Raw genomic sequence first — 25,560 nt, 5'->3', positions numbered from 1 at the left:
ACAGTTCTATCACTAAACATTGTCAATAAGCCTCTTAATTAGCCACAAAACATTTATTTAACATCTCTGGGAATGCAAAGAACTTTCCAGTCACTAATAATTTAAGATATTTGTTTTCTGAGACCACATTTTCAGACATTTGCATCACTGTCTCCATCCAGGGAGGAGAAGCAGCTGTCGAGACGCAACGTTGTCTGTCCTGACTCAGAATGGGAATGTTTTGCTTCTCAGGCGGTTTGACGAGTAACCTGATACACCAAGTCTTGCACAAGCTAAAAATGCTCTCACAATGCAGCCGGGAACACACTGTAGTCTGGAAATAATGTTGAAAATACAGACGGCATCTTTGTAAGCTTGTGTCTGTGCCAGATATTCTCAAAATGGAAAGAAATACTCACACAGCAATGAAAAAACCTCTCTTAGAGGAATAGAAACACCCTTTATTGTCCCACAGTGGGAAATTCAGAACTATAATGTCTCTATAATGTTAAGAGATAAAGTTCTTCAGAAAGAGTCAGAGGAAAATATTTCAAGTGTTTATTTCTTGTAATTTTAATGATTATGGCTAACAGACAATAAAAACCTAAAACTGAATGCCTCTGAAAATTTGTATATTGTGAAAAAGTTAATTATTGGAAACTCCTGGTGTCACCCTAATCAACAAATTAGCCCTTAACCCCTGCAAAGGTTTCCTGAGCCTCTAGATGGTCTCTCAGTCTTGGTCAGTAGGACACACGATCATGGAGAAGACTGCTGACTGGACAGATTTTCAGAAGACGGTCATGGACAGCCTCTGCTAGGAGGAGAAGCCACAAAAGGTCACTGCTAAAGAAGCTGGTTGTTCACAGAGTGCTGTATCCAAGCCTATTCATAGAAAGTTGAGTGGAAGGGAAAGGTTTGGTAGGAAAAGGTGCACCAGCTCTGTAGTGTCACCTTATTCTACCTGAGATCAAAGAGAAGGACCTTTGCCATTCATGGGGAGCTTAGAGCAGAACCTTTGATCCTGTTTTGGCACCAGTGTATAAATCCAGAACTCTCTAAGGGACTATCTGTCGCATTAATATTTGTTGTCGGACCAAAGTGCAGGTAAGAGCTGGGTAGCCGCATGTTGAATGATCTTCAGCTTTATTCAGAGGTATCCAAAACAAAACAGAAATCACTGCAGGAGTTAACCAGAGTCAAAGTCCCAAACTTACATCTCCGAGCTCTGCAGGAACATGGAACACATGGCAGTCAAGGGTAGAGACCCGAGTTGAGAGACGAGGAACCAGCAATCAACACATGAACCAGACTAACTAATATACTAAGGGCAGGTAATCAAAGGAAGAGGGAACAGGTGAGACAAGGAGGCAGGGAGACAGAAGGAACAGGTGAAACTAATGCATAGACTAAACATGGGCAAATGGATTAACTAACAATAAAAAGACACAAACCAAAAACCACAAAGAAAGTCCAAAATGTCACACCGTGACACTATCAGGCCTGGGAACAGCTTGGAACACCACAGGAGGAGCTGGAGAGAGGAATGTCTGGGTGTCCCATCCGGAATAGTTACCTCTGCCCCAATCAAGGATAACTGGACGCCAATGGACGTACATAACGACTGCTCTTTGTCTTGTTACAATAATATTGAAAATATTCTAATAGGACATTTTTTCAAATTCAAATTAATTCCTGAAGGTTATCTCAAGTCCCTCCAAACTCAAAGTGGGGTACCAAGCTCGACTCTTGGAACCACTGGTCTACGAGGCACAGCCAAAAGCCCGGAGCTTCCAAACATCTAACAGCTAAACTGTCTGTATGGACTGATACCACCAGAGAGTTTTATGGGTAATCTTGGACAAACAGAGCAGGTATCTGGCTTCCAGAGAAGAGAGTAAAAGATAGAAACCAGATAAACCTATTGCACCAGGATGCATCATTTAATCCTTCCTGTACTTGTTCCTTTTTCACACACGTCAGGGAACAATAAGGTGTCTGTTCTGAACAGATCTGATGTATTCGAACTGGACCGTTGGAACCGTTTGTGAATTAAACTAACAGCAGACCTCATTCAGAAACAGAAGGCAAGGAAAGAGGAGCAGACAAAGCTGGAGGGCTGTGAGCAGAATGTTTGCCGGCTCTCTTTCTGTTTCACCTCCCCTCCCTCCACCACAGTTAGCTGGAGACACCCAGAAAACACAAAAAAATGGAGGCAAAACGAAGCCACACAAAGGCAGCGCTCGCTTTCTCCACCGCCAGCTCACTAATCGGCGTCTTTGCTGTGCTCGATGCATGCCTGTCACCCGTTACACGGCAGCATTGCCATGGAGACCGGGGTCTGAGTAATCATTTGTGCAATGACCCCTATTCTCTAGAGGGAAGACGAGGGGGGAGGATGGAATGAAAACAGAGCCGGCACAGGAAGGGAGGAGGAGGAGGAGGAAGAGGAAGAGGAAGAGGGGAGCAGCTCAGCAAAGCAGCAGGGACCCAGACAGAGAAAAAGAAAACAGATTTTCTTTCTAGAGGCAGCAGAGAAGGAAGCTTTTCTGATTTTATACAACAAACAGGAGGAAAAACTGAAGGACAGAGAGAGTTTTATACAAACTGGGTTTCAGGTCCGGATCCCAACAGAACACAAGGCTAAATTATGGACAAGAACAAAAAGGACAAGACAAAGACAGCATGAGAGCTAAGGCAGCAGCATCCTTTAAACTGTGCAGTGGTATCATGTGTAAATGACAGGGTTTGGCCTACAGGTGGTGTTAGAGAGAGGAACCAGAAAAGGGTTCAACCTGGAAGTTTACTCTCGGGAAATCTTTTTATGCACATGTATTATTTATAAAATAATTGTATTCCTACATGCATTTATACTTTTAGGCAAACACATTGTATTTTCTAGTGAGACCGTCTACCACACTGAACACCAGAACAAAATGCAGTGGCTTAAAGAGAATGAATAATTAATAGCATTCTATATACTTAAACAAGTGAAAATAAGAAGGTAAATCTGCCTTTCTTGTTTAAGAAGCATTACACTAATGTGAAGGTTGATAGTTGGATTAGTTATGACCCAATAGAAAATCATCTTGATGGAATATTTATCATATTTTTTACTGTGGCACAGCTGATCTGTTTCTAATGATAAACGTGTTTTATTCTCTGTTATGTTGATCTAAAAGCTGCAGCAGAAGCTCCAGATGAGTTTACATCAGAAATTCAGCCTTTTTTTTCAGTTTAATCAGTTTCAGTTTTTAAGTTTTTTTATTACATTTACACATGTGCGAATCCTTACTGGGAATTACTGAAATTCTGGATTTTTCCAGAACCAAATGTCTCTAATGCTACTCAGCTCCCCACAACAGAACCAAACTACCTTAAAATTGGAGCAGCACAAGAATCCAGTTATCATCACAAGATCAATCTTAACAATATCTTGATGGCATTCGACTGCCTGGATCTGGATGTAATATTTGGTAGGATCTAACATTCAATTGACATGCATTCAAACTCTGCGTGCCAATAATATATCCAGTAAGTTTGATGGACTTTCTTTCCTTCCTTTATGATCACATCAGATGTGGATCTGAGTGTCCAGCATGCTGAAGCTGCCAGGAAGAGCTGCAGGCTCCATGATGATGATCATCAACAGTAAGAGAGGGGTGAAGATAATCTGGGTTTATATCAAGATCAGTATCACCACTCAGCTAAAGAACAAGAAGGTGGACTCATGCTTAAATAAAAGTAAAGATTCCTTCAGTTCTGTGATTTTACAGTCCTGAGGTTATAATAAAATGATCTGGTTTTCACCAGGTTCTCAAGTTGTACGGTCATTTAACTTCTTTAGAGTTTGAGCCTTCTGTAGACAGTAAAAACACACCAAGTTAAAGAAAAAAGAAAAATGTTTACTCAGTTATTATTCTTCAGTTATTCTTTAATAATCATCTACATCATTAACTATGAAAATGTTAAAAATGTGTTAATATGTAGATGTTAAACGGTAGCATTTGTAGTCCAAAGTTGCTGACATCTGACTATGAAATGGTTTATTTACTGGTAAAAAATGGCATTAGTAGGGGACAAACTGGCCCAGAGTTTGTGTCCTTCAAGCCTGTTGTTGTGTTGTTGTTGATCTGAAAACCGCCAGTAGCTGAGCTGGACTTTTTTATATGAGATAAACAAGCCCTCCTGATGGTTGACCACGGTGGTAAGATTAGACACCTTGAATGTGCAGAACAACCCTGAGCTGATCTGTAAATCTCGCTGACATCACAGAGAAGAACTCTTGGTGACTGGTCAATCTTTAGACTACTTTTAACTTACGACTGTATCGTATGACACGGCTCTGATGTTGCCTAAAAGCTACTTTTTAATTGGTTGACTTAGTCCAGGCCAAAGAATCAATCCCCCGTGGATCAGTGGTTTTGAATCAAACCCCTAACGAAAGCTTTGGCCCATCGAAGAATATAGAACCGACCCAGTCATGATGTTTTATCTAACCTGTTTAGACTTTGGTTGTGATAATTGTTTATGTTGTGTCATAAATTTCGATAAGTTGCTTATCTTTGAGTGATTTGATTCAGTTTATTTCAATAGCACTAATTCATAACAAATGTTGTTTCAAGACCCTTTATAAAACAGACAGATCCTGTTTGCAGTACAGACCAAATGTTTGGACACACCTTTTCATTCAAAGAGTTTTCTTTATTTTCATGACTATGAATATTGTAGCTTCACACTGAAGGCATCAAAACCACGAATTAACACATGTGGAATTATATACTGAACAAAAAAGTGTGAAACAACTGAAAATATGTCTTATATTCTAGGTTCTTCAAAGTAGCCACCTTTTGCTTTGATTACTGCTCCACACACTCTTGGTATTCTGTTGATGAGCTTCAAGAGGTAGTCACCTGAAATGGTTTTCACTTCACAGGTGTGCCCTGTCAGGTTTAATAAGGGGGATTTCAAGCCTTATAAATGGGGTTGGGACCATCAGTTGTGTTGTGCAGGAGGTGGATACAGTACACAGCTGATAGTCCTACTGAATAGACTGTTAGAATTTGTATTATGGCAAGAAAAAAGCAGCTAAGTAAAGAAAAACGAGTGGCCATCATTACTTTAAGAAATGAAGGTCAGTCAGTCTGAACAATTGGGAAAACTTTGAAAGTGTCCCCAAGTGCAGTCGCAAAAACCATCAAGGGCTACAAAGAAACTGGCTCACATGAGGACCGCCCCAGGAAAGGAAGACCAAGAGTCACCTCTGCTGCGGACGATAAGTTCATCCAAGTCACCAGCCTCAGGAATCGCAGGTTAACAGCAGCTCAGATTAGAGAACAGGTCAATGCCACACAGAGTTCTAGCAGCAGACACATCTCTAGAACAACTGTTAAGAGGAGACTGTGTGAATCAGGCCTTCATGGTAAAATAGCTGCTAGGAAACCACTGCTGAGGACAGGCAACAAGCAGAAGAGACTTGTTTGGGCTAAAGAACACAAGGAATGGACATTAGACCAGTGGAAATCTGTGCTTTGGTCTGATGAGTCCAAGTTTGAGATCTTTGGTTCCAACCACCGTGTCTTTGTTGGGGATTTATTCAAAATTGAAGGCATACTGAACCAGCATGGCTACCACAGCATCTTGCAGCAGCATCATTTATTTTTCAACAGGACAATGACTCCAAACACACCTCCAGGCTGTGTAAGGGCTATTTGACCAAGAAGGAGAGTGATGGGGTGCTGCGCCAGATGACCTGGCCTCCACAGTCACCGGACCTGAACCCAATCGAGATAGTTTGGGGTGAGCTGGACCGCAGAGTGAAGGCAAAAGGGCCAACAAGTGCTAAGCATCTCTGGGAACTCCTTCAAGACTGTTGGAAAACCATTTCAGGTGACTACCTCTTGAAGCTCATCAACAGAATACCAAGAGTGTGTGGAGCAGTAATCAAAGCAAAAGGTGGTTACTTTGAAGAACCTAGAATATAAGACATATTTTCAGTTGTTTCACACTTTTTTGTTCGGTATATAATTCCACATGATTTAATTCATAGTTTTGATGCCTTCAGTGTGAAGCTACAATATTCATAGTCATGAAAATAAAGACAACTCTTTGAATGAGAAGGTGTGTCCAAACTTTTGGACTGTACTGTACAGTGCCTTCGGCCCCCTTGAACTTTTCAACCTTTTGCCACATTTCAGGCTTCAAACATAAAGATATAAAATTCTAATTTTTTGTGAAGAATCAACAACAACTGGGACACAATCGTGAAGTGGAATGAAGTTTATTGGATGTGTCAAACTTATTTAACAAATAAAAAACTGAAAAGTGGGGCGTGTAATATTATTCAGCCCCCTTGCGTTAATACTTTGTAGCGCCACCCTTTGCTGCAATTACAGCTGTAAGTCTCTTGGGGTTTGTTTCTATCAGTTTTCACATCGAGAGACTGAAATTCTTGCTCATTCTTCCTTGCAAAACAGCTGGAGCTCAGTGAGGTTGGATGGAGAGCGTTCATGAACAGAAGTCTTCAGCTCTTTCCACAGATTCTCGATTGGATTCAGGTCTGGACTTTGACTTGGCCATTCCAACACCTGGATACATTTATCTGTGAACCATTCCATTGTAGATTAGGCTTTATGTTTTGGATCATTGTCTTGTTGGAAGATAAATCTCCGTCCCAGTCTCAGGTCTCTTGCAGACTCCAACAGGTTTTCTTCCAGAATGGTCCTGTATTTGGCCCCATCCATCTTCCCATCAATTTTGACCATCTTCCCTGTCCCTGCTGATGAAAAGCAGGACCAAACCATGATGCTGCCACCACCATGTTTGACAGTGGGGATGGTGTGTTCAGGGTGATGAGCTGTGTTGCTTTTACACCAAACATATCGTTTTGCATTGTGACCAAACAGTTTGATTTTGGTTTCATCTGACCAGAGCACCTTCTTCCATGTTTGGTGTGTCTCCCAGGTGGCTTGTGACAAACTTTAAACGAGACTTTTTATGGATATCTTTGAGAAATGGCTTTCTTCTTGCCACTCTTCCATAAAGGCCAGATTTGTGCAGAGTACGACTGATTGTTGTCCTATGGACAGACTCTCACACCTCAGCTGTAGATCTCTGCAGTTCATCCAGAGTGATCATGGGCCTCTTGGCTGCATCTCTGATCAGTCTTCTCCTTGTTCGAGATGAAAGTTTAGAGGGACGGCCGGGTCTTGGTAGATTTGCAGTGGTCTGATACTCCTTCCATTTCAATATGATTGCTTGCTCAGTGCTTCTTGGGATGTTTAAAGCTTGGGAAATCTTTTTGTATCCAAATCCGGCTTTAAACTTCTCCACAACAGTATCTCGGACCTGCCTGGTGTGTTCCTTGGTCTTCTTGATGCTCTCTGCGCTTTGAACAGAACCCTGAGACTATCACAGAGCAGGTGCATTTATACGGAGACTTGATGACACACAGGTGGGTTCTATTTATCATCATCAGTCATTTGGGACAACATTGGATCATTCAGAGATCCTCACTGAACTTCTGGAGTGAGTTTGCTGCACTGAAAGTAAAGGTGCTGAATAATATTGCACGTCCCACTTTTCAGTTTTTTATTTGTTAAAAAAGTTTGACACATCCAATAAATTTCATTCCACTTCACGATTGTGTCCCACTTGTTGATTCTTCACAAAAAAATTTAATTTTATATCTTTTTGTTTGAAGCCTGAAATGTGGCAAAAGGTTGAAAAGTTCAAGGGGGCCGAATACTTTCACAAGGCACTGTATATACAGAAATAAATACGCTGTTCAATCCAATCGTGCAAACAGATTCAAAGTCGTGCCTAATTTGACAGAGTTCGAAAACAATGCAGTCAGGTTCAGTTCATCATGGCAATTGGTAAAAGGTTTCCTATCTAAGGCAGTTCAGTTGTTTCCATTGCGTGGATGACTTTGCAGCAATCCCCCTTCTGAACGAGCATGTGGTGACAGTGGATAGTCAACTGCATGTAGTGTTTAACTGTGCAGCAATCCTTCCTCTTTTATAGAAATGTGGCGTCAGTGGACAGTTGATTGCATGTAGTTGTAGACTTTGCAGCAATCCCTCTTCTGAACAGTATGTAGTGCAGTGGACATTTGACTGCATGTAGTGGTTAAACTTTGGAGCAACCCCTTAAGGACCTCTGCTGGACTTCACTTTGTTTTTCACATGTGGGACATGTGTTTAAGTGTGCCCGCTCTGTATTAATACCTTGCTTTGAATCAAATGTGAAATACCTCCAGACATCTAAACCCAGAGCAAAAAGACCACCTGAACTGTCCCATTTTAAAGTGACTACAAAAGCAGCTCCATCTGAACTCTCTAAGCTCATATTTGGTCTCTAAACAAAGAGAAGAAAACCATATATCGCTGGGATCCAACGGTAGTGTTAGCAACAGAACCGGAGGCATCATAGTGTCAGTCCTCAAAAGGGCGTTTTCTCCTTTTCTTGAGTGGATTCTGGTGTGAATGTTGGCTGCTTCTCCTGTGGTCTTTACATGTCAGTCTCTCATTTTAATTTTCACCCTAAAGATTAAAATAGGCCATGAATCTCTGATCCAGATCTGAGAAATAATCTTTCTCTTGACCTCTGAGAGCCAATCTGGCTCCTGATAACTTTTAGGCATTCTAAGACACAAACATTCATCTCGTGAAAAACTCTTCTTCAGTAAACAGTGTACAGCCCAGAGGTAGAATCATTTGTTTTTTGGACATCGGAACTAATTTGGTCTGCATAATATTTAGTAAAATCTTAGATGATAATCAGAAAAATCTGCTGTTCTTCTTACGAGTTCAGTTGCTAACTCAATGAGAAAGTATAACTCCTGCTTCAGATGGAATACCTCTTTATGGTAAGATATGATTTTTACTTTGATAACCAGTGAAACTGATTGAGTTATAGACATTAAAGTCATTTTAAGCTGTTGATAGTCACTAGAACTCAGAATCAGAACTTTGCTCACCATATCAAAGCAAGAATTTAATGGATTAAACCTGTAATCGGTGCAGAAGGATCCAATTCAGGTTTGACTAGTTTGTACATTAGGCCTTTTGTTGTTTTTTGTTTAATTCTACGTTTTTTTTTTTATGCTAAAGAATCACTGAATATGTTCCCCTTTGTTTTTTCAAAGCTAAAATAAAGGTCAAGATTTGTTTTTATGAATCTCTGTTCAGTGTCGAACCATCAGGTTCAGGTTTGATCAGTCTAAGATCAAACCCTGACATTTCGTCACACCGCCGGTCTTGAGATAATGCCAAGACAGACAGACATCAGCAATGGCCTTAGAGAAGTAGCTGCTGCTGCTCATCAACCTGGGAAGGGTTATAAGGTCATCTCCAGACAATCTAAAGTCCATCAGTCTACAAAGAGAAAGATTATGGTAAATGGCCTGTACTTGTATAGCGCTTCATCAAGTCTCCAGAGACCCCAACGCGCTTCACACTACATTCAGTCATCCATTCATACACTGACAGTGGTGAGCTACATTGTAGCCACAACTGCCCTGGGGCAGACTGACAGAAGAGAGGCTGCCATACACAGGTGCCACCGAGCCCTCTGACCACCATCAGATTTTTAAGTAGAAAACATCTCAGACAGCTTCCAGCCTTCCCAGGAGTGGAGGTCCCAGCAGATTCAGCCCAAGGTCAGAGCGTGAAGTGAGTAATGACCAAAATCCTGACAGCTCCATCTCAGACTCTACAGGCCTCAGTTAGCAGGTTAAAGGTCATGACACTGAACCAGTATGGCTGTTTGGAAGGGTTGGATCATGTTGGATCTGAATGAAGCAAACATCTTGAACAACGTCCTTTGGACCGATGAGACCAAAGTAGAGATGTTTGACCATAATGATCAGCACCATGTTTGTAGAAACCAAAAAAGCATATCAGCACAAACACCTTATATCATCTGCCAAACATGGTGGTGGAGAGGTAATGATGTGGGGTTGTTCTGCTGCCACAGGACCTCGGCACCTTGCTGTCATACCATGAACTTCTCTGTATCATGGTCTGAGTCATCGAGCAGCAGCTCTATAACAGAATAACTGAAAAATAAATTAAATAAGGCATTTTAATGGCCTAGTCAAAGTTTAGACATCAACCTGATTAAAATGCTATGGTGGGACTGTCACAAATATATACTTTATTAATCCTAAAGGAAAATTAAATGGATTCAGAGCATCATTAAAACCTAATGTGCAGCATCTCACATGAGCTCAGTGTGATGGAGATGAACAGGCGGGTGGAGAACATGACGCAAGTTTTCATCAATTAATCATCGAACTCTTGATTTTCACAGTTTCAAACCTTCTTCTCTGGGAGATGTCTCTTCTCCCATATCAGTAGCTGTGCCTGAATCAGACACAGCAGAGGAGATGCTGGTGAGCAGTAATTAGGCTGCAGTAGAGAGAGATGGGGAAAAATTAGAACAAAGAAAGTAACAAATGTGTTTATAGATGCATGTTTCAGTTCACACATAAAGCTGTGAAGATGCTCTCTGGTGCATGCAAAGGAAGCAAAAACAACCTCTGCTTTGCTGACACCTACAACTGTGCTGCAGCGCTGCACTCCTGCTCTGAGAGAGAAATAAACATGCTTAGGAAGACACCAAGGGGTGAAAAATAAGAGAGCACACAGAGGAGCGTTAAAAAGGAGAGAGTGTGGAGCGGTGAGGCTGAAAAGATGAGGCAAGGGTGGGAGGACGGCTGCGAGCAGGGGAGTGCAGATCCAACGAGGACAGACTGAAAATAGAAACGCACCGCAGTATAATGCAAGAATGTGGGGAGGGAAGGCAAGCATGGCAACGCAGGGAAATGAGCGCTTTCTGTGAGAACACGCTCTAATAAAGAGAACGCAGTCAGTATAACAGAGATCATTACAGCAAAAACTGGAACCTTAATACTTTAAAATACTGATGACAACTCAGTTTTAATTGATGTATATTCATGTTTGTTGTGCAATTTTTAATGTTATTGTTTTCACTTTTCAAGAAAAGAAAAATATAATATTCTCATTTCTGTTCCTGAAACTAATTGGATTAATTATAAGGAGATAATTTAGTGTTTAATCATTTAAAAAGGTCAGTCAGTCAGTTTCTACCGCTTATTCCATACTGGGACACATCGAAGCTGGTGCCTATCTCCAGCAGTTGAGAGGCAGGGTACACCCAGGACAGGTTGCCAGTCCATCACAGGGCAACACACAAACAACCATGCACACACTCATACACCTAAGGGCAATTTAGAGTGACCAATTAACCTAACAGGCATGTCTTTGGACTGTGGGAGGAAGCTGGAGTACCCGGTGAGAACCCACACATGCACAGGGAGAACATGCAAACTCCATGCAGAAAGACCCCCAGCTGGGAATTGAACCCAGGACTGGTGACCTGTCCAGGGTGTACCCTGCCTCTCGCCCATAGACTGCTGGAGATAGGCACCAGCTCCCCCACGACCCACTATGGAATAAGCGGTAGAAAATGACTGACTGACTGACATTAGTGTTTAAACAGTTAATACAAAGGCAGATATTTTCACTAATATTTTTACTACCAGCAGTGACCAGAAGGGGGCATCTGTAGCTCTGGAGAAGACTTAAAAGGTAAAATATCATAATGATCTCTTTTAACAGAAAGAAAATAAAGTTTTAAAAAAGTATCCAAAAAAGATAGATCTACCACCTTTAAGACCTTAAAGTCTGTCTATTCTTGCTGCCAAACAGATGCTGAGTCAAGCAGAAATTGTTAATCTGAGCATAGCACTGTAACTGTGAACAGGTGCGACTGTGAAGGAACGATGTGACTCATGGAATCGTAATGATACCAGTTTTCCAGTCGCAGGTACGCAGATTATATTATAGATGCTGCTGTTGCTAAACTAACGAGTTTCAGTTTGGTCCATTCTGACCTATCAATGCAGTTGTTCACACTCTACCACTAGAGGGTGGCAGAAGTACTTCTAATATGATTCCTGGAATGTGATGAATATACATCAATAGGCAACTTGGCTGCCTTAAGACCAAAAACTGTTGATTCAGTGAAATTGTCTAAAAAAGTTCATACAGAACCTATTTGACATCATGAAGTAGGCTAATATATCATAAAAAGCAACACATAATGTCAAGATCTGAAGAAATGCAAAAACAGATGATAAACTAAGTAATTGACATATGTGCGTCTGGAAAGTGTTACCAAGCAATTTCTAAGGTTTTGGGACTTGGTTAGAGAACCACAGAGAAAACCATTATCCAGACATGGAGAAAATATGGAACCCAGGAAAGGTCAACCTACCAAAATTACTCCAAGACCGCATCAACGACTCATCCAGGAGATAATTGAAGAACAAAGAACAACTTCTAAAGTTCTGCAGACCTCACTGCCTCAGTTAAGGTCAGAGGTCATGACTCAACAATATGCAAGAGAGACTGGGCAAAAATGGCCTCCGTGGGAGAGCTCCAAGACTAGAACTGCTGACCCAAAAGAACACAAAGGCCCGTCTTGCATTTACCAAAAACATCTTGATGATCCCGAAGACGTATTGAAAAATATTCTGTGGCTTGATGAGATGAAACTGGACCTTTATAGAAGGTATGTGTTCCATTACTTCTGGGGTCAATTTAGCACAGCATTTCAAAAACAGAACATAATATGTACAGTCAGACATGGTGGTGGCAGTGTGATGGTCTGGGGCTGCTTTGCTGCTTCAGGACCTGGACGACTTGCTGTTATTAATGGAACCATGAATTCTGCTCTCTAGTAGAAAATTCTGAAGGAGAATGTCTAGCCATCAATTTGTGATCTTCGAGACCTTTTACCTAAACTCACTTGGGTTCTGCAGTGGGAAAATTATCACAAGAACACCAGCAAGTCCACTTCTGATTCGGAAGTGGCCTAAACAAAGTCTGGCCTATCTATTTCAGGTGCTGTACCCTGATCTTAAACAGGCTAGAAAACCCTCCATTGTGTCTTATTTAAATCAATTCTGTGAAGCAGAGTGGGTCAGAATTCTGACCAGTAAGGGTAAATGGAAAGAACATTCGTATTGGAAGGCAAGTTGAGGTTAAGAGCCTTGGCCAGGGGCACATTGACAACAGAGGGCCAGGTTGGTTTGGAGAGATTTGAACAATTAATGAATGAAATTATCATCTGAAAACAGCTTGTTGTCTTTATTCAGATTATCTGTGTCTGATATTTATCTTTGTTTGATCTGAAATATCCCCTTACTGAAATCAGTAAGGGTGTAAATACTTTTCCGTGCTTTTGAAATGGAGATAAAACTCTGTTAATGACCTTTCTAGTCTTACAGAGGACTGAAAACACAATTGTGGCACGCTGCAGATAGGATTGACACGTACGTATGACCCCATGTTAGTTTCATTTAGAATCCTAAACTTTTGGGTTTTAACTCTTCATATCGAAGGAAGTTTTCATCTATAAACCTTAATATGTGGGTTTTAGCTCATAATCTCGCAAATGTTTTAATTCAGACCCTGAGACACAACTTTTTAATTTACCATCCCAACTATAGGCTTCAGTTTATTATCTGAATCTTTTACTTTATAATGTAGGTCTTAAAGCTGCTAAATAAAGGTTTCTGTAAAACAATCAACCTCACTCTGTTTGTTTGCTATTATATTGAAAGTCTCCCCTTCTTACAGCCGCTTCCAAGCATGCATGTCTCATATCGTTTATAATTGATGAAGAAGAGCTTAAAGGTTTGATCATATAAATAAATCTGCTACATTTGTTAGTTTTATAACTCTGATTAAAATCCTGTAAAAGTGCTGCAGATGGCCTGGGGACAGTCTGTTATTTGAGACCAAATGTCTGTCTGACTGTATATAAACTACACTTAATATGTAAACATCTTATGCAGGCATCTAAAAAGTTAACAAAGGTCCTTTAAAGATCATTCCTGACCTAGATCTGTCCTAATTAAAGTCAACACTTTGACACCTTGCTGTGATTAGATGTCCAATCTGAGCTCCAGCAGCTCTTTTCTTCCCAGCCAACACTGAGAGCTGCAGACTCTCTGCTTTCACTCCTCTTTGCAAACAGCTACCTCCTCTGGAAGAAAAGATGAGTGTGTGTCATGCTCTGCATTCATCATCCACAGAGAACATTGCAAGCAGATGTTTTCCCCTCGTCCCTCAGCGAGGTCTCTTCCTGGGGGAGTTCCTGCTCGCCCGCGAACTTCCAGTTGATTCTGCGTGAAAGTAAATATCACTCTGCAGGCTGCAGAAGCTCCGTCCCACCTCAAAGCTGAAATTTACAGACAATAACAAAAACACTAATCACAAAGGGAGGAAAACTGGTGCTGCACTGGCCTCTACAGGTTCAGTGCAGGTTATTGCAGTCACATGGAGGGCCTTTTGATCCTGCATTAACCTGCAGGGGCCACAGAGAGGTTGACTCTAGCACAATATGGGAGCTCAGACTCGTACCTAAACATCTCTGATAGGAATCTGACTTTCCAAGAGTCTGAAGAGCTCACAGAGTCCTGAACAGTCAAGTGGATCTTTCTGTTCTGATTAGGACTAGGTGTGTGATCCTGTTAGAATCAGAAATATTTTGGTTTTTTTCTGCTTCCTGTGATTGGCTGAAACAGCTGTCTGGTTGACATGCTTCACATTTACACCAAAAGGACCTCAGAGATCCTCCTCCTTCAGATTCAAGGAGGCAGGATGTTCCAGAACTGAGAGAAGGCTTTTTAGGAGCCACCATCTAGTGGCCATCAGGAATTTCTGCATCATTTTCAGACTAATGGCCTGACTGAGTGCATGAACTGCATCACAGGAAAATATTGTTTCAGTTATAGCAAAAATGCTGCAGGAAAGTGTGATTCCTGAGGGTCAAGTTGGTCCTTTATCGTTCAGATTTGGACTGAAAGTGTTGACTGGAACATTTCATCATCAGTTTGGGGTTAAAATCTGATTTTACAAGATGCTGATTCAGGGTCAGAGCTGGATAACAATCAGACCACCTACATGAGGAGGTGAATGAGTATGTAAAGGAGGTAATTTCCCTCTGATTGCTTAAACCTATCCAGGAAAAGTATTTCCTCCCCCACTCCCAGACATTCCTGCCCTCACCTCTGCTCCGTGCAGACACCTTTTATATCCGTGCAGTATCTAAAAAAGCTTTATGCACATTTTTTTTTTTATTATGTTACTTACAACCTTTACTTTTCTCACATTAATGTCATTGTTAGGCTGCCATCATCATTTAATTTATAGACTTCTGAGTGAAGATAGAAGCTTTCTATCCAAAAACAACCCTTAAAAAACCCTGATGAATGTTTGTATTTTCTGAACTTTCTTTTTGGATCTGCTCTGGAAGTTTCAGTTTCAGCAGAGCAAGTTTTCCTGTGAAGCTCCTGAAATGAGGACATTCCTGTCAGACTGCCTGGCAGGAATTTGAATAGTTCAGAGCAGCCGCCTGCAGCTGATTGGTCTACAGGGACGTTTTCTTTAAGAGGCTGCATGTCGCTCAGAGGAATCCAGGGAGCTGATTGGCCGGTTTGGATGGGGGCGGGTTCTATGGAGGTTTATATAAAAGGTTTCTGCCGTCTGAGATTCTGTAAATGAGTGCTGATTCTCAGCAGCGCCTCGGTGTCTCCAATGATTCCACTCACAGCTGACTGGAACAGTTCTGACAGAACCAAAGCAGATCACTGACAGGCGGTTCTGTTTTCCCGGACGGGAGCTGGATGGAGGTAGACCGGGGGGCCATGGAGTGCGCTGTGGACGCGCAGAGCCTGATCTCCATCTCCTTAATGAAGATCCACAACTCCAGGACGCAAAGAGGAGGCATCAAGCTGCACAAGAACCTGCTGGTCTCCTACGTGCTGAGGAACGCGCGGCAGGTCTACATCAAGGAGAAGTATGCGGAGATCTACAGGATGCAGCAGTATGAGGAGGTGATGGCGGTCTGCAACGAGATCCAGGAGCTGGACCCGCTGGACCTGGGCGCGGAGGACGGGGACGAGGAGGAGCAGGGACGGGCTCCGTGCTGCGGAGAGGAGAGCCGGACGGCGAGCAGCAGAGAGCCGGAGCAGCAGTACTACCGGAGCTGCTGCATGGAGGCTCCTCCGGGCTCCCCCTGCGACCAGTTCGTCCAGAACAGCAGCACCCACTGCAACAAAACCACCGTGCTGGACCTGGACACGCATGTGGTGACCACGGTGGAGAACGGCTTCCTGCACCAGGACTGCTGCTGCGCCGCGCCGCAGTGCGCACCGGGCGCACCGGGGGCAGCGGCCAGGAAGCGGAAGGTAGACTTCGGTTGTTGCGCCCTGGACTCGGAGGAGCTGTCGGACTTCACGGTGGGTCGCAAGCGGTTGAAACGGGAGGACTGCTCTAGCCCGGACTGTAACCCGGACTACACGGACACGTCCAACATCTCCAACCTGATCTCCATCTTCGGCTCCGGCTTCTCCGGGCTGCTGAGCCGGCAGGCAGACCTGGAGCAGGTCTGCAGCAAGCAGGCGCTGGCCAGCCTCGGAGCCTGGACCCGGGCCATCGTGGCGTTCTGAACGGCTCCGGGTCGGTTCGCCCCTTTACCAAATCGTAGCGCTGTTTCGTATCCGTAAAGAAACCATTTCGTACCCATGTGGTTGAATCAGGGCGAATGAGTTTAGTCTTAACGTTTGACAATTATGAATATAAACGGTCATGCAGTGGTTACATGTTACTTCTAATTTAACTGGAAATTACCAGAAAACTTTCTATTACACTATTTCCATTCATTTTGGTTCCCAGTTTGATCCGGCTGTTTCATGTAAGATCTGACAGATTATGACCCCTGATTAAACAACTAACTGACCTCCTGCTGATTTTAGAGTCTGAAAACGAGTTTCTTACAGAAGCGAATGAGCAGAATTTCAAACTTAATATAGTTTAAAATTATTGGTTTTCAAAACGGGGACGAAGTGACGCATGGTCCGTATGAGCAGTTCTGTTTCATACCCAGGTACGAAATGGCGATGGGGCGAAATGACCTGCAGCCGTTCTTGACTCAGACAGTTTTTCTGATTAAAGGGAGACCGGGCTCAATTGTTCTGTGTGGGAATATTTCTGAACCTGTTCCTGTTTACGCACCTGGCAGTTAGGACGGGAGGGGGTTGGTTTCATTTTGCACATCCAGGAGGCTGAAGTTGTTCCTCAGACATAGCTCTACCAGAGGGTTCTCCAGAAAATGGGAACTTTTTCCTTTGCACACATACAGCTGTGCAGAAAATCTGAGTTAGGTCCCACTTATCTGCTCACAGATGCACACGTCTGCAGAACCCAGGCTAAAACAGCAAAACAAATCAAATAAGGTGTCCGGTTTGATGTTTTTAGAGGATTTCAGGCCGCTGTCTCCTGTTTCAGCCATCTTCACACCTGATGTCAACAGCTGTGATGCAGTCCTGTGTGAGAGTTGGACTGATGCAAGATTTTACCTCAGAGCACACGTGTCTTAAAATAAACATGAACAGGAGGGACATGCGTGTCGTTCAGAGCTTATTGGAGGAAATGTAGGCAATGCAGATGAGCCCGGCCTCCTCCTTCAGAGTCAAAATCCAGACAAACAGAGCAGATCTGTGCAGAAGGAGCAGAACATGTTGGTGCCATATCTGCAGACCTGGATCTGAGGGATGGGTGGACTTCTGTTGCCTTAAACCTGATGCACATTACTGCTAGCTCCGATGGAATTGACTGAATGTTCTGCTGTCCACTTTGAGATGAGTTTAAGCAGTTTATCAGCATGTTAATGAGAAACAGACTCTGGATCAGCTCTGTACCTCGTCTGTGATCACAAGCTTTCTTTTCCTTTCAGTTATTGTCGCCATTGTTTATTACTCCAGCTTGGTTTTGTGAGTTTAAACTTTGTAAAAAAAAAAGATCGATCATAGTCCTTTTGTTTTAAAAAGGGAAGCTCCTGATTTCAGCCATAACCCCGAGGATCCATGTGTTAGCTTTACGAGCACTATGTGTACCAAAATAAAGAGAGTATTCAGCCATTCTCGACATATTTTCTTTGTTATTCTTGTATTTTTGTGCTTAATAAATTGTATATCTCCGGGTGAAACTGTTCGAGAAAGTATTTGTTAAAATTTATAATCTTAATAAAAAATGAAAGTCTTTCATCTTAACTGCTGTGTCTGAGTTCTCTGCAGTCTTCGTGTTAAGATGTTACACATACTGACAGCAACTCATCATTATTAACACCCTTTAATCAGTTATAAACTTATAGTTATAAACAAGATGTCTGCACTTTACAAGCAATGAGTGGACCTCCCAGAGAACATTTATAAGGATCTCAATAGAACTTTACACATAAACCGCAAACATGAGAAATCCCCTCATGTTTGGTGAGGATGTACATAATAAATGAAACTGATCTGTTTTTAGAAGCTAATCAACCTCAGATGAGCAACACATGATATATTAAAGTGTCATGATTTATTTGAGGAAAACCGAACTAATGGTTTCAGCTCATTGACGTCTGCTCAGCTCTCGGAAGGTTCCACCCCAGCATTTCAATCTGATTGAGGCCTGGACTTTGACTAGGCCATTGAAACATCTCAATTCTTTTTTCCAGACATTTTGTTGTAGATGTTCTCACATTTGTCTACAGAGTAGTTGATGGGTCACGTAATGACTGGAGGTGATAAGGCCCAGATAATCAGCCTTCCACACTATGCTTAACAGTAGGTATACGGTGTTTGTGCTCAAATGCTGTTTCTGATGCTGCACTTTATGGTCAAACGTGGTCTCATCTGTCTAAATGACCTTATGACCCTTCCCAGGTTGATGGGCAGCAACAGTTGCTGCTCTAAGGCCATTGCTGATGTCTTTCCATCCAGGTGGTGTGTTAACACACACCTGTTTGGCTCCAGAGCAGCAAACTGATAAACCTTCTGCTGTTAGAGGTGATCACACTGATGATGATCAGGTAATCAATGCAGCTGACCAGCAGCTCCTGGATGATACTCTCCGTCTTGAATCCTGTGGAAGCATTAAAGGGGGAACTAGCTCTTCCGCTGAAGTCTTCTGAATTTTGTATCATGCATAAAATATGACGCATCATGTGTGTTTTTTATCTAAGGATATTTTTATCTCACCTTCAGGTCATATTAAACTTCTAATATAGGGATAAATCTTGTTTTTAAACTGATACAAAGTCTTCATTACACAGAATGCTGAAATAGTGACTAATGTTAAATATTCTTCCTGGTAAAACTGTGATTTTAGTTTTATTTGAACATGTTTGACACAAGCAGCACTGCACGGCTCTTTCCCTGTGAGCGCTGTTATCTCTGCTCTGTGCCACTTGGTGGTGTTCTTTAAAATCAATGAATGAAGATATCAGCGTGTATACGGAGCAGAGCCACCTCAGGCTGACCCTCCCTCTAACGCTCCACACCCTCCTCCTCCTTTTCCTCTTCCTCTCGGCTGCCCGGTTATTTTCCGCCTCTCATCCCAACATGTCTCAGCCGTGGCTGCTCGTTGTTTCCTGCAGCTCCGCAGGCTTTTCTGCAGCTGGGATGGAAGAGAAGTGCTGCAGGAATTATGAAGGATGTTGTTCTGAATTCACCTTTAAATGATGAAGATGATCCCAGCTAAAACCAGAATCAAATCAGACGCATATCTTGGGTCAGTTCTTCTAGTGAACTGATGCTGTTTTGTTTCTCTGTGAATTCACAGCTCCTCCATCTGGAGCGGGAAAGACTGACACCCAAACACACAGATACAGACAAATCTCCTTTTTATAAGCATCTATTTCAAATTACTCCATAGCTTTATTTTTACAGAGGTATATAAACATAGATTAAATAGCTTAGCGAATAAATCCACAAACAAAGGAGTCTAAATGATCAAAAAGAACATTTTGACACCAATCAACTCTAAATATGTTTTATTTTTTATCAGTCCTGTTAGCTGATCAGCTGATCCGGCAGAGGGGTGACACCAGGTGGCCTGGGGGGGGTGTTTGTGGGAGGAGGGGCTGAAGAAAGGCGGAGGGGGGAGGTGGAGGAGACAATAGAGAGAGGCGAAGGGGGGGGGGGGGGGGGGGGTTTGTAAGGAGACAGGGGGGTTTGATAGCGGGGGGAGGAGACCACATGTGACAGCAGAAAGGAGTGATGAGGTGGGGGTGGGCTACAGGGAGTAGATTTACTGGGAGGGGGAGACTGTACTGGTCAGCCATGAGGAGAAGATTGGTGGTGAGGGGTTATACTCAGCAAATTTACAAAAATCTTATTTAATCTACTAAGAACCGATTAAATTATTGTATGAGAAGATGTTTCACCAAGCTGGAACGTTTTTATAATTCACCATAATAAGAATAAGCACAAACCACAATCAGTTTATTAGGATAGACGGTTGGAAGCCCTGCTGCCTTGCAGCAAGCAGGTTCTGAGTCTGAATAACAGCCAGGGATCTTTCTGCATGGAGTCTACATGTTCTCCCCATGCATCTGTGGGTTCTCTCTGGGTACTCCGGGTTCCTCCCACAGTCCAAAAACACGACTGTTCTGTTAACTGATTGTTACAAGTGTGTGTTTGGTTGTTTGTCCTGCGTGCCTCTGCGTTGCCCTGGGAACAACTGGAGACCAGTGAATACTGAAGATAGGTCAAAGATACTGGGAAAGGTTCAGTAACGGATTTAAAACCCGTCTTTCCAAACTGAACTGCTTCTTTTCCCTCAATTATTGATAAAGTCAACATTATTGTAAACTCTGATCTGTGCCCTAAAAACTGACATGTTGTGTAGCATTGTCCATTGCAGTGTCTTTGTCAATCTAGAAAAATGTTTAATCAGCCACTCCGGATCATATTAACTTGGCCTCAACAACTTTGACTAAGATGCGTCTTTTATATACCATATAAAATGTGTTTCTAAAACATCCTTCTTCCACTTGTTAAAAATGAAGAATATTCTTTCCCCAAAGCGAAGCAGAAAAACTAGTCTGTATTTAAATGCGTAGTTATGGCAACTCTGTAATGTCTGAATGTTTAAACATATTAAAAGGCCTTCAGGTGACCCAGAGAGCTGCAGTGAGGGCTCTGAAAGCTGACTCCATGATAAACTGGGAAGCAATGGATAACTAGAACAGTATTATGGTCTGACTGGTTTATATATATATTCACTGATCTATTACTGCTGCATGTCAGGTCAACATGATGATGACCATGCAGGCGATGAAAACCTGTTTAAAACCAGAACTAACAGAAAACCAACTGATCTAATGAATACTCATATGATGCAGAGAAGATCTGCAAACTTACTGCCTGACTTTTTTTACAGGCCGGTCCTCTTTCTAAATATGAACCCAAAAAAATACATGAGCTTCAAATTATTTAGCCTGTTAAAACAAATAGACCACACCCAGCCTCCCATGCAGTTCAATACACAGCAGCTGATGAATATTCATGAAACAGAAAACTCCTCCCACATTTAATCCTGATTGCATACAGAAAACCAGGTGCAGCTCATTTGCATATCCAGGATAATCTATGCTGCCGGCTTCTTAATTGGGTCGTGGACATGCTGGTCCGCCCAGGAGGAGGAGACAGGCCGAAGTTAGATTGGATCAGCTGAAGGGACATTGTTTAAGGTTTAATAATTAATCTGAAGCTAATAAAATGAAGTCTATGATGATGACATGGCTCAGCAGAAACAGAGAGAACATAACAACAGCACTTTATTAACAATTTTTTAAGTTTTAAATTTTATTCAAACAATTTTGAGTTTTTTTTTTTAAGTCTTTATTCAGTTTTACTGTACATTTATTTTTTTTAAAGTGTAAAATCATTACATAAGAGGCGTTATAACTTATATGGACTTTAGAAAAGTAAATGTTTTAATGTTTAGTCAGTTCTTGGTCTTTATCTTTAGATGTCATAGTATATAATTAAATGAACTGAGTTTAATTTGTTCCTAATTCACTTTTGAACTGAAAGACTGCTAAACACCATCTTCAACTACAGTTGCATCCCGTTTCAGACTCTGCCTCCTTGGAAAACAGCAGTTCAAGCTCAGACAAGTCCAAACAGGTCGGTGCAGCTGTCCCATTCCAAACATTCTTCCTAGTGAGCCCCAAAACTCTGCTCTCTGCTCACATTCATCTGACATTTATCCCACAACTGTGGGATTTCAGGCAGCCTTTACCTACTGTAGGTCTAGATGTGATGCTGGAAAACCTGGGAAAACTGGCAGAATAATTAAAAAATGTGTCTGTGTGTACGGAAAGCTTGTGGGTTCCCTGAAAATGCAGCCACTCCAGCACAACTTTTAGAGCAGAACATTAGCTAAGCAGGCCTCAAACACTGTTGAGCAACATGTTGACAGGAACAACTGAAGGAGGGGATGATGTCTGGCTTCTTTTAGTGTTTAGGTTTTGTTTCCTGGGATACAGTGAGGCCTCGGAGCTTTCATTATTAATGCCGATTTTAGTTTCTCATGTGTTTACATAGTGGTTTGACAAGCAGGTTGGTCCAGGTGAGATCAGCCAAAATGCTTAACATGTTCTTTGGCTGCAACAGCTCCTAAACTTTGGAACGAGCTGCCCCTCCATCTCAGACAGTCGCCTTCAATGTCTGTTTTTAAAACGCATCTTAAAACCTACTTGTTTTCTTTGGCTTTTTTGACACTGTGTAAGGTGTTGTGTTTTGTTTGAATTATGAGCTGTGTTGGAATCTAGCTTCTGTACAGCACTTTGGTCTGCTGTGGTGCAAAAGTGCTTTATAAATAAAGTTGGACTGGATTGGATTCTTTTATAAAATTCAACTATTCTGGGTTAGGTCTCTTCAGGATTTCTATACTTAATTACTTCAAAACAGAAAAAAGGTTCTAGAATGAAAAATCTAATGCATAAACAAAACATTTTATTTAGTTTGACACATCATGTGGCATGTTGTGGAAACAATCATCTCATCTTGAACGTGAATAAAACAAAGGAGATGATTGTAGATTTTAAGAGAAACAGGAATAAGTCAAAAACTATTTCTATCATGGGAGAAGAAGTGGAGGTGGTGGAGGAGTATAAATACCTTGGTGTTCACCTGGACAACAGACTAGAGTGGAGATGCAACTGTGAAGCCATCTACAAGAAGGGACAGAGCAGACTGTACTTCTTGAGGAAGCTTAGGTCCTTTGGTGTTTGCAGCAAGATGCTGCATATCTTCTATAAGTCTGTTGTGGAGAATCTGATCTCTTCTACCATCATCTGCTGGGGAAGCAGCATCAGAACCAGGGACTTAAAAAAGCTCAACAAGCTGATAAAGAAGGCTGGCTCTGTTCTGAAGACTCCTCTGGAACCTCTGGAGATCATTGTGGAAAGACGGATTCTTTATAAAATGAAGAACATTATGGAGAACCCTGAGCATCCTCTTCATGAGACTGTCCTACAACAACAGAGTGTCTTCAGTCAGAGGCTTCTTCAGATCTGCTGTAAGACGGAGCGCTACAGGAGATCCTTCCTGCCCACAACCATCAGCATCTACAACGACTCTTTGAGGAAACCTTCATAATGAGCTATAACAACATTTAATTTCCCTTTGGGATTAATAAAGTATTTTTGAATTGAATTGAATCTGATTATTGCATTATATTTCATCGGGTTCATGTGTAAAATTCAGCAAATTTGGTAACTGTTTACCAATTACTACTTGTTACTTTGTAACTAACTCATGTCAAGACGGTGATCATGATAGTTAAGAATAAATCTGTGGTGTTTATCAAAATGTATTTTGAAAGAAATGACCCGATCATATTTCAAAATATTGTGCTGAATTTGAACAGATAGCTAAAGTTAAGGCTTAACTAATTCAACCTAGTGGTAAAGCGTTAACTACAGGTTAGTTGTTTAACTTCTATGTGCTTTCACCAAAATACATTTTTAAATATATAATAACTAAAAATTATTCTCAAGTTTTACAGCTAGCTAAAGCAACTTACGTTTCAGCAAATATTTGTTAAACATTTGCTGTTCGCTGAGCTAAAACTATAACAATTAGCATTGGCTAAACTTTAATTATAACTCGTGCTAAACAGTTAGCTATACGTTCTCTTTTAAGTTAGTTGGAATTTTAGCTGTTCAAACAAATAATTTAATCCCGTTAACAAATGTTAGAATTATTACCGTGAATTTTAATAGATAGCTAGGCTAAAATGTTAGCACCATTATTAATGTTACAGAATTAGTTAGAAATTGTTTTTTAAGCTAGCTAAGAATAGGTTAGCTTATAAGAATTTTATATTTGAACAAATATGAAACAAAAACATTGATGATTTTAACACCTTGTGCTGAAATTGAGCAGACAGCTAAAGTTATTCGCTGAGGTTTAGCTAAAACATTAGCACTAAAGATTACCTAGACTTTAGCTACATGCTGAAGTACTACATCTGAAAATGTACTGGTTATCATTAGCTAAGCCTTAATTATTTTTGCTAAAAGTGAGAATTAGCTTCTTGAGTTTTGGTTCTTAATTCCATTTGTTACACTTTACAAACAATATGTTTTTTTATTTTGACACTTCAATTCTAAAAAGCCTCTCCAACATTGTTGATTTTGTTTTTTAATTTTCAGTAGCATTTTTTACACTTTTATTATAGCTTGTTTAAATTTGGTATTCACATAAGAATCCTTAAATTCTGGTTAAATATGAACACCCTGAGGTGTTCATGTCTTAGAGAAGTTTCCATATTTCATCTGGTGGTGTCGTCTTGCACTTTGTTCCTTAATGATTCTGATATGGAGACATGAGTTTTTACATCTGTTTATTCCATAAAAGATTATTTATTCTTTAAATGAAGGTAGAAAGTTCAGCCTCATCAGAAACTGACTGATAAATGCTGTAAAACATTTAGACAAGGTCAAACTTCTCCTAGGTGGACCCCCGTTCAGGAATTTATCTGAGAGGATCATTCCAGTTTCCACTCGGTTTGATGGCTCTGCAACACAAGTTTGATCTCAAATGAAACATCTGAGGTTTTGAATGAACGTTTGTGTAAAGTCCCTCAGTAACATTGGGTCAGTGCTTTCAGCTCCTCTCCCTCAGCAGTTCAACATCCTGTAAGTCAGGGGGATTTCCACTCTTTCTCTCAAGACTAATGAAAAGTTTAAAAAGCAACACAGGATTGGTAAAGGGGAGTTTATTTTTGGTAACCACATCTACAACCAAAGATGTTCCTCCACATGAAAGAATACTGTAGTAGACGTTCTCATGTAAAATTCAACAGTTTTCCCCTGTTCATCTCAGAGTCCATCTGCCTCAGTAGGTTCATCTCTCGGTCAGCAGAGCGAACTCTGTTTCATACAAAGCAGAGGGACTCATACAAACCAAAAACAGGCTTGTTCCGAAGACCAGAAAATGGATGATTTGAGCAGAATTTGTATAGAAGCTGAAAATATAAGAAAAAGCTTCAATTTCAATGATTTCAAAAGACTAAAGATTTAATGTGAACTGGTTACCTGCATTTTTGTTCCCTTAAAGAAAATCAGTGATTTCAGTTTTATTAAATGTTTAAAAATCATGTATTACTCCTAAGAAAAGCCACTGCTCCTCCACATCAAAAGGAG

At 41.3% G+C, this 25,560-nt stretch overlaps 1 protein-coding gene and 1 long non-coding RNA gene across 2 annotated transcripts in view; both read left to right on the top strand.

Moving 5' to 3' along the window:
• Positions 1 to 2,180: 2,180 nt before the first annotated feature.
• Positions 2,181 to 25,560, top strand: part of LOC124872473 — a 37,076-nt gene continuing 13,696 nt past the window's right edge. The window contains exons 1-2 of the long non-coding RNA XR_007039298.1: positions 2,181 to 3,455; positions 3,558 to 3,630. This is a non-coding gene — a long non-coding RNA (uncharacterized LOC124872473). The remainder of the gene's footprint in view (positions 3,456 to 3,557; positions 3,631 to 25,560) is intronic.
• Positions 15,551 to 18,127, top strand: ier5l (immediate early response 5-like). The gene has a single exon (XM_047372520.1). The coding sequence runs from the start codon at positions 15,701 to 15,703 to the stop codon at positions 16,523 to 16,525; it is 825 nt and encodes a 274-aa protein (XP_047228476.1). The 5' UTR covers positions 15,551 to 15,700; the 3' UTR covers positions 16,526 to 18,127.

This window comes from Girardinichthys multiradiatus, chromosome 8 (assembly GCF_021462225.1).
Source record: "Girardinichthys multiradiatus isolate DD_20200921_A chromosome 8, DD_fGirMul_XY1, whole genome shotgun sequence".
NCBI classification, from domain to species: Eukaryota; Metazoa; Chordata; class Actinopteri; order Cyprinodontiformes; family Goodeidae; genus Girardinichthys; species Girardinichthys multiradiatus.
This window is presented reverse-complemented; position numbering and strand designations above follow the sequence as displayed.

Excerpts from the sequence above, each read along its gene's own strand:
- ier5l (XM_047372520.1), top strand. The coding sequence starts at position 15,701 with ATGGAGGTAGACCGGGGGGCCATGGAGTGCGCTGTGGACGCGCAGAGC.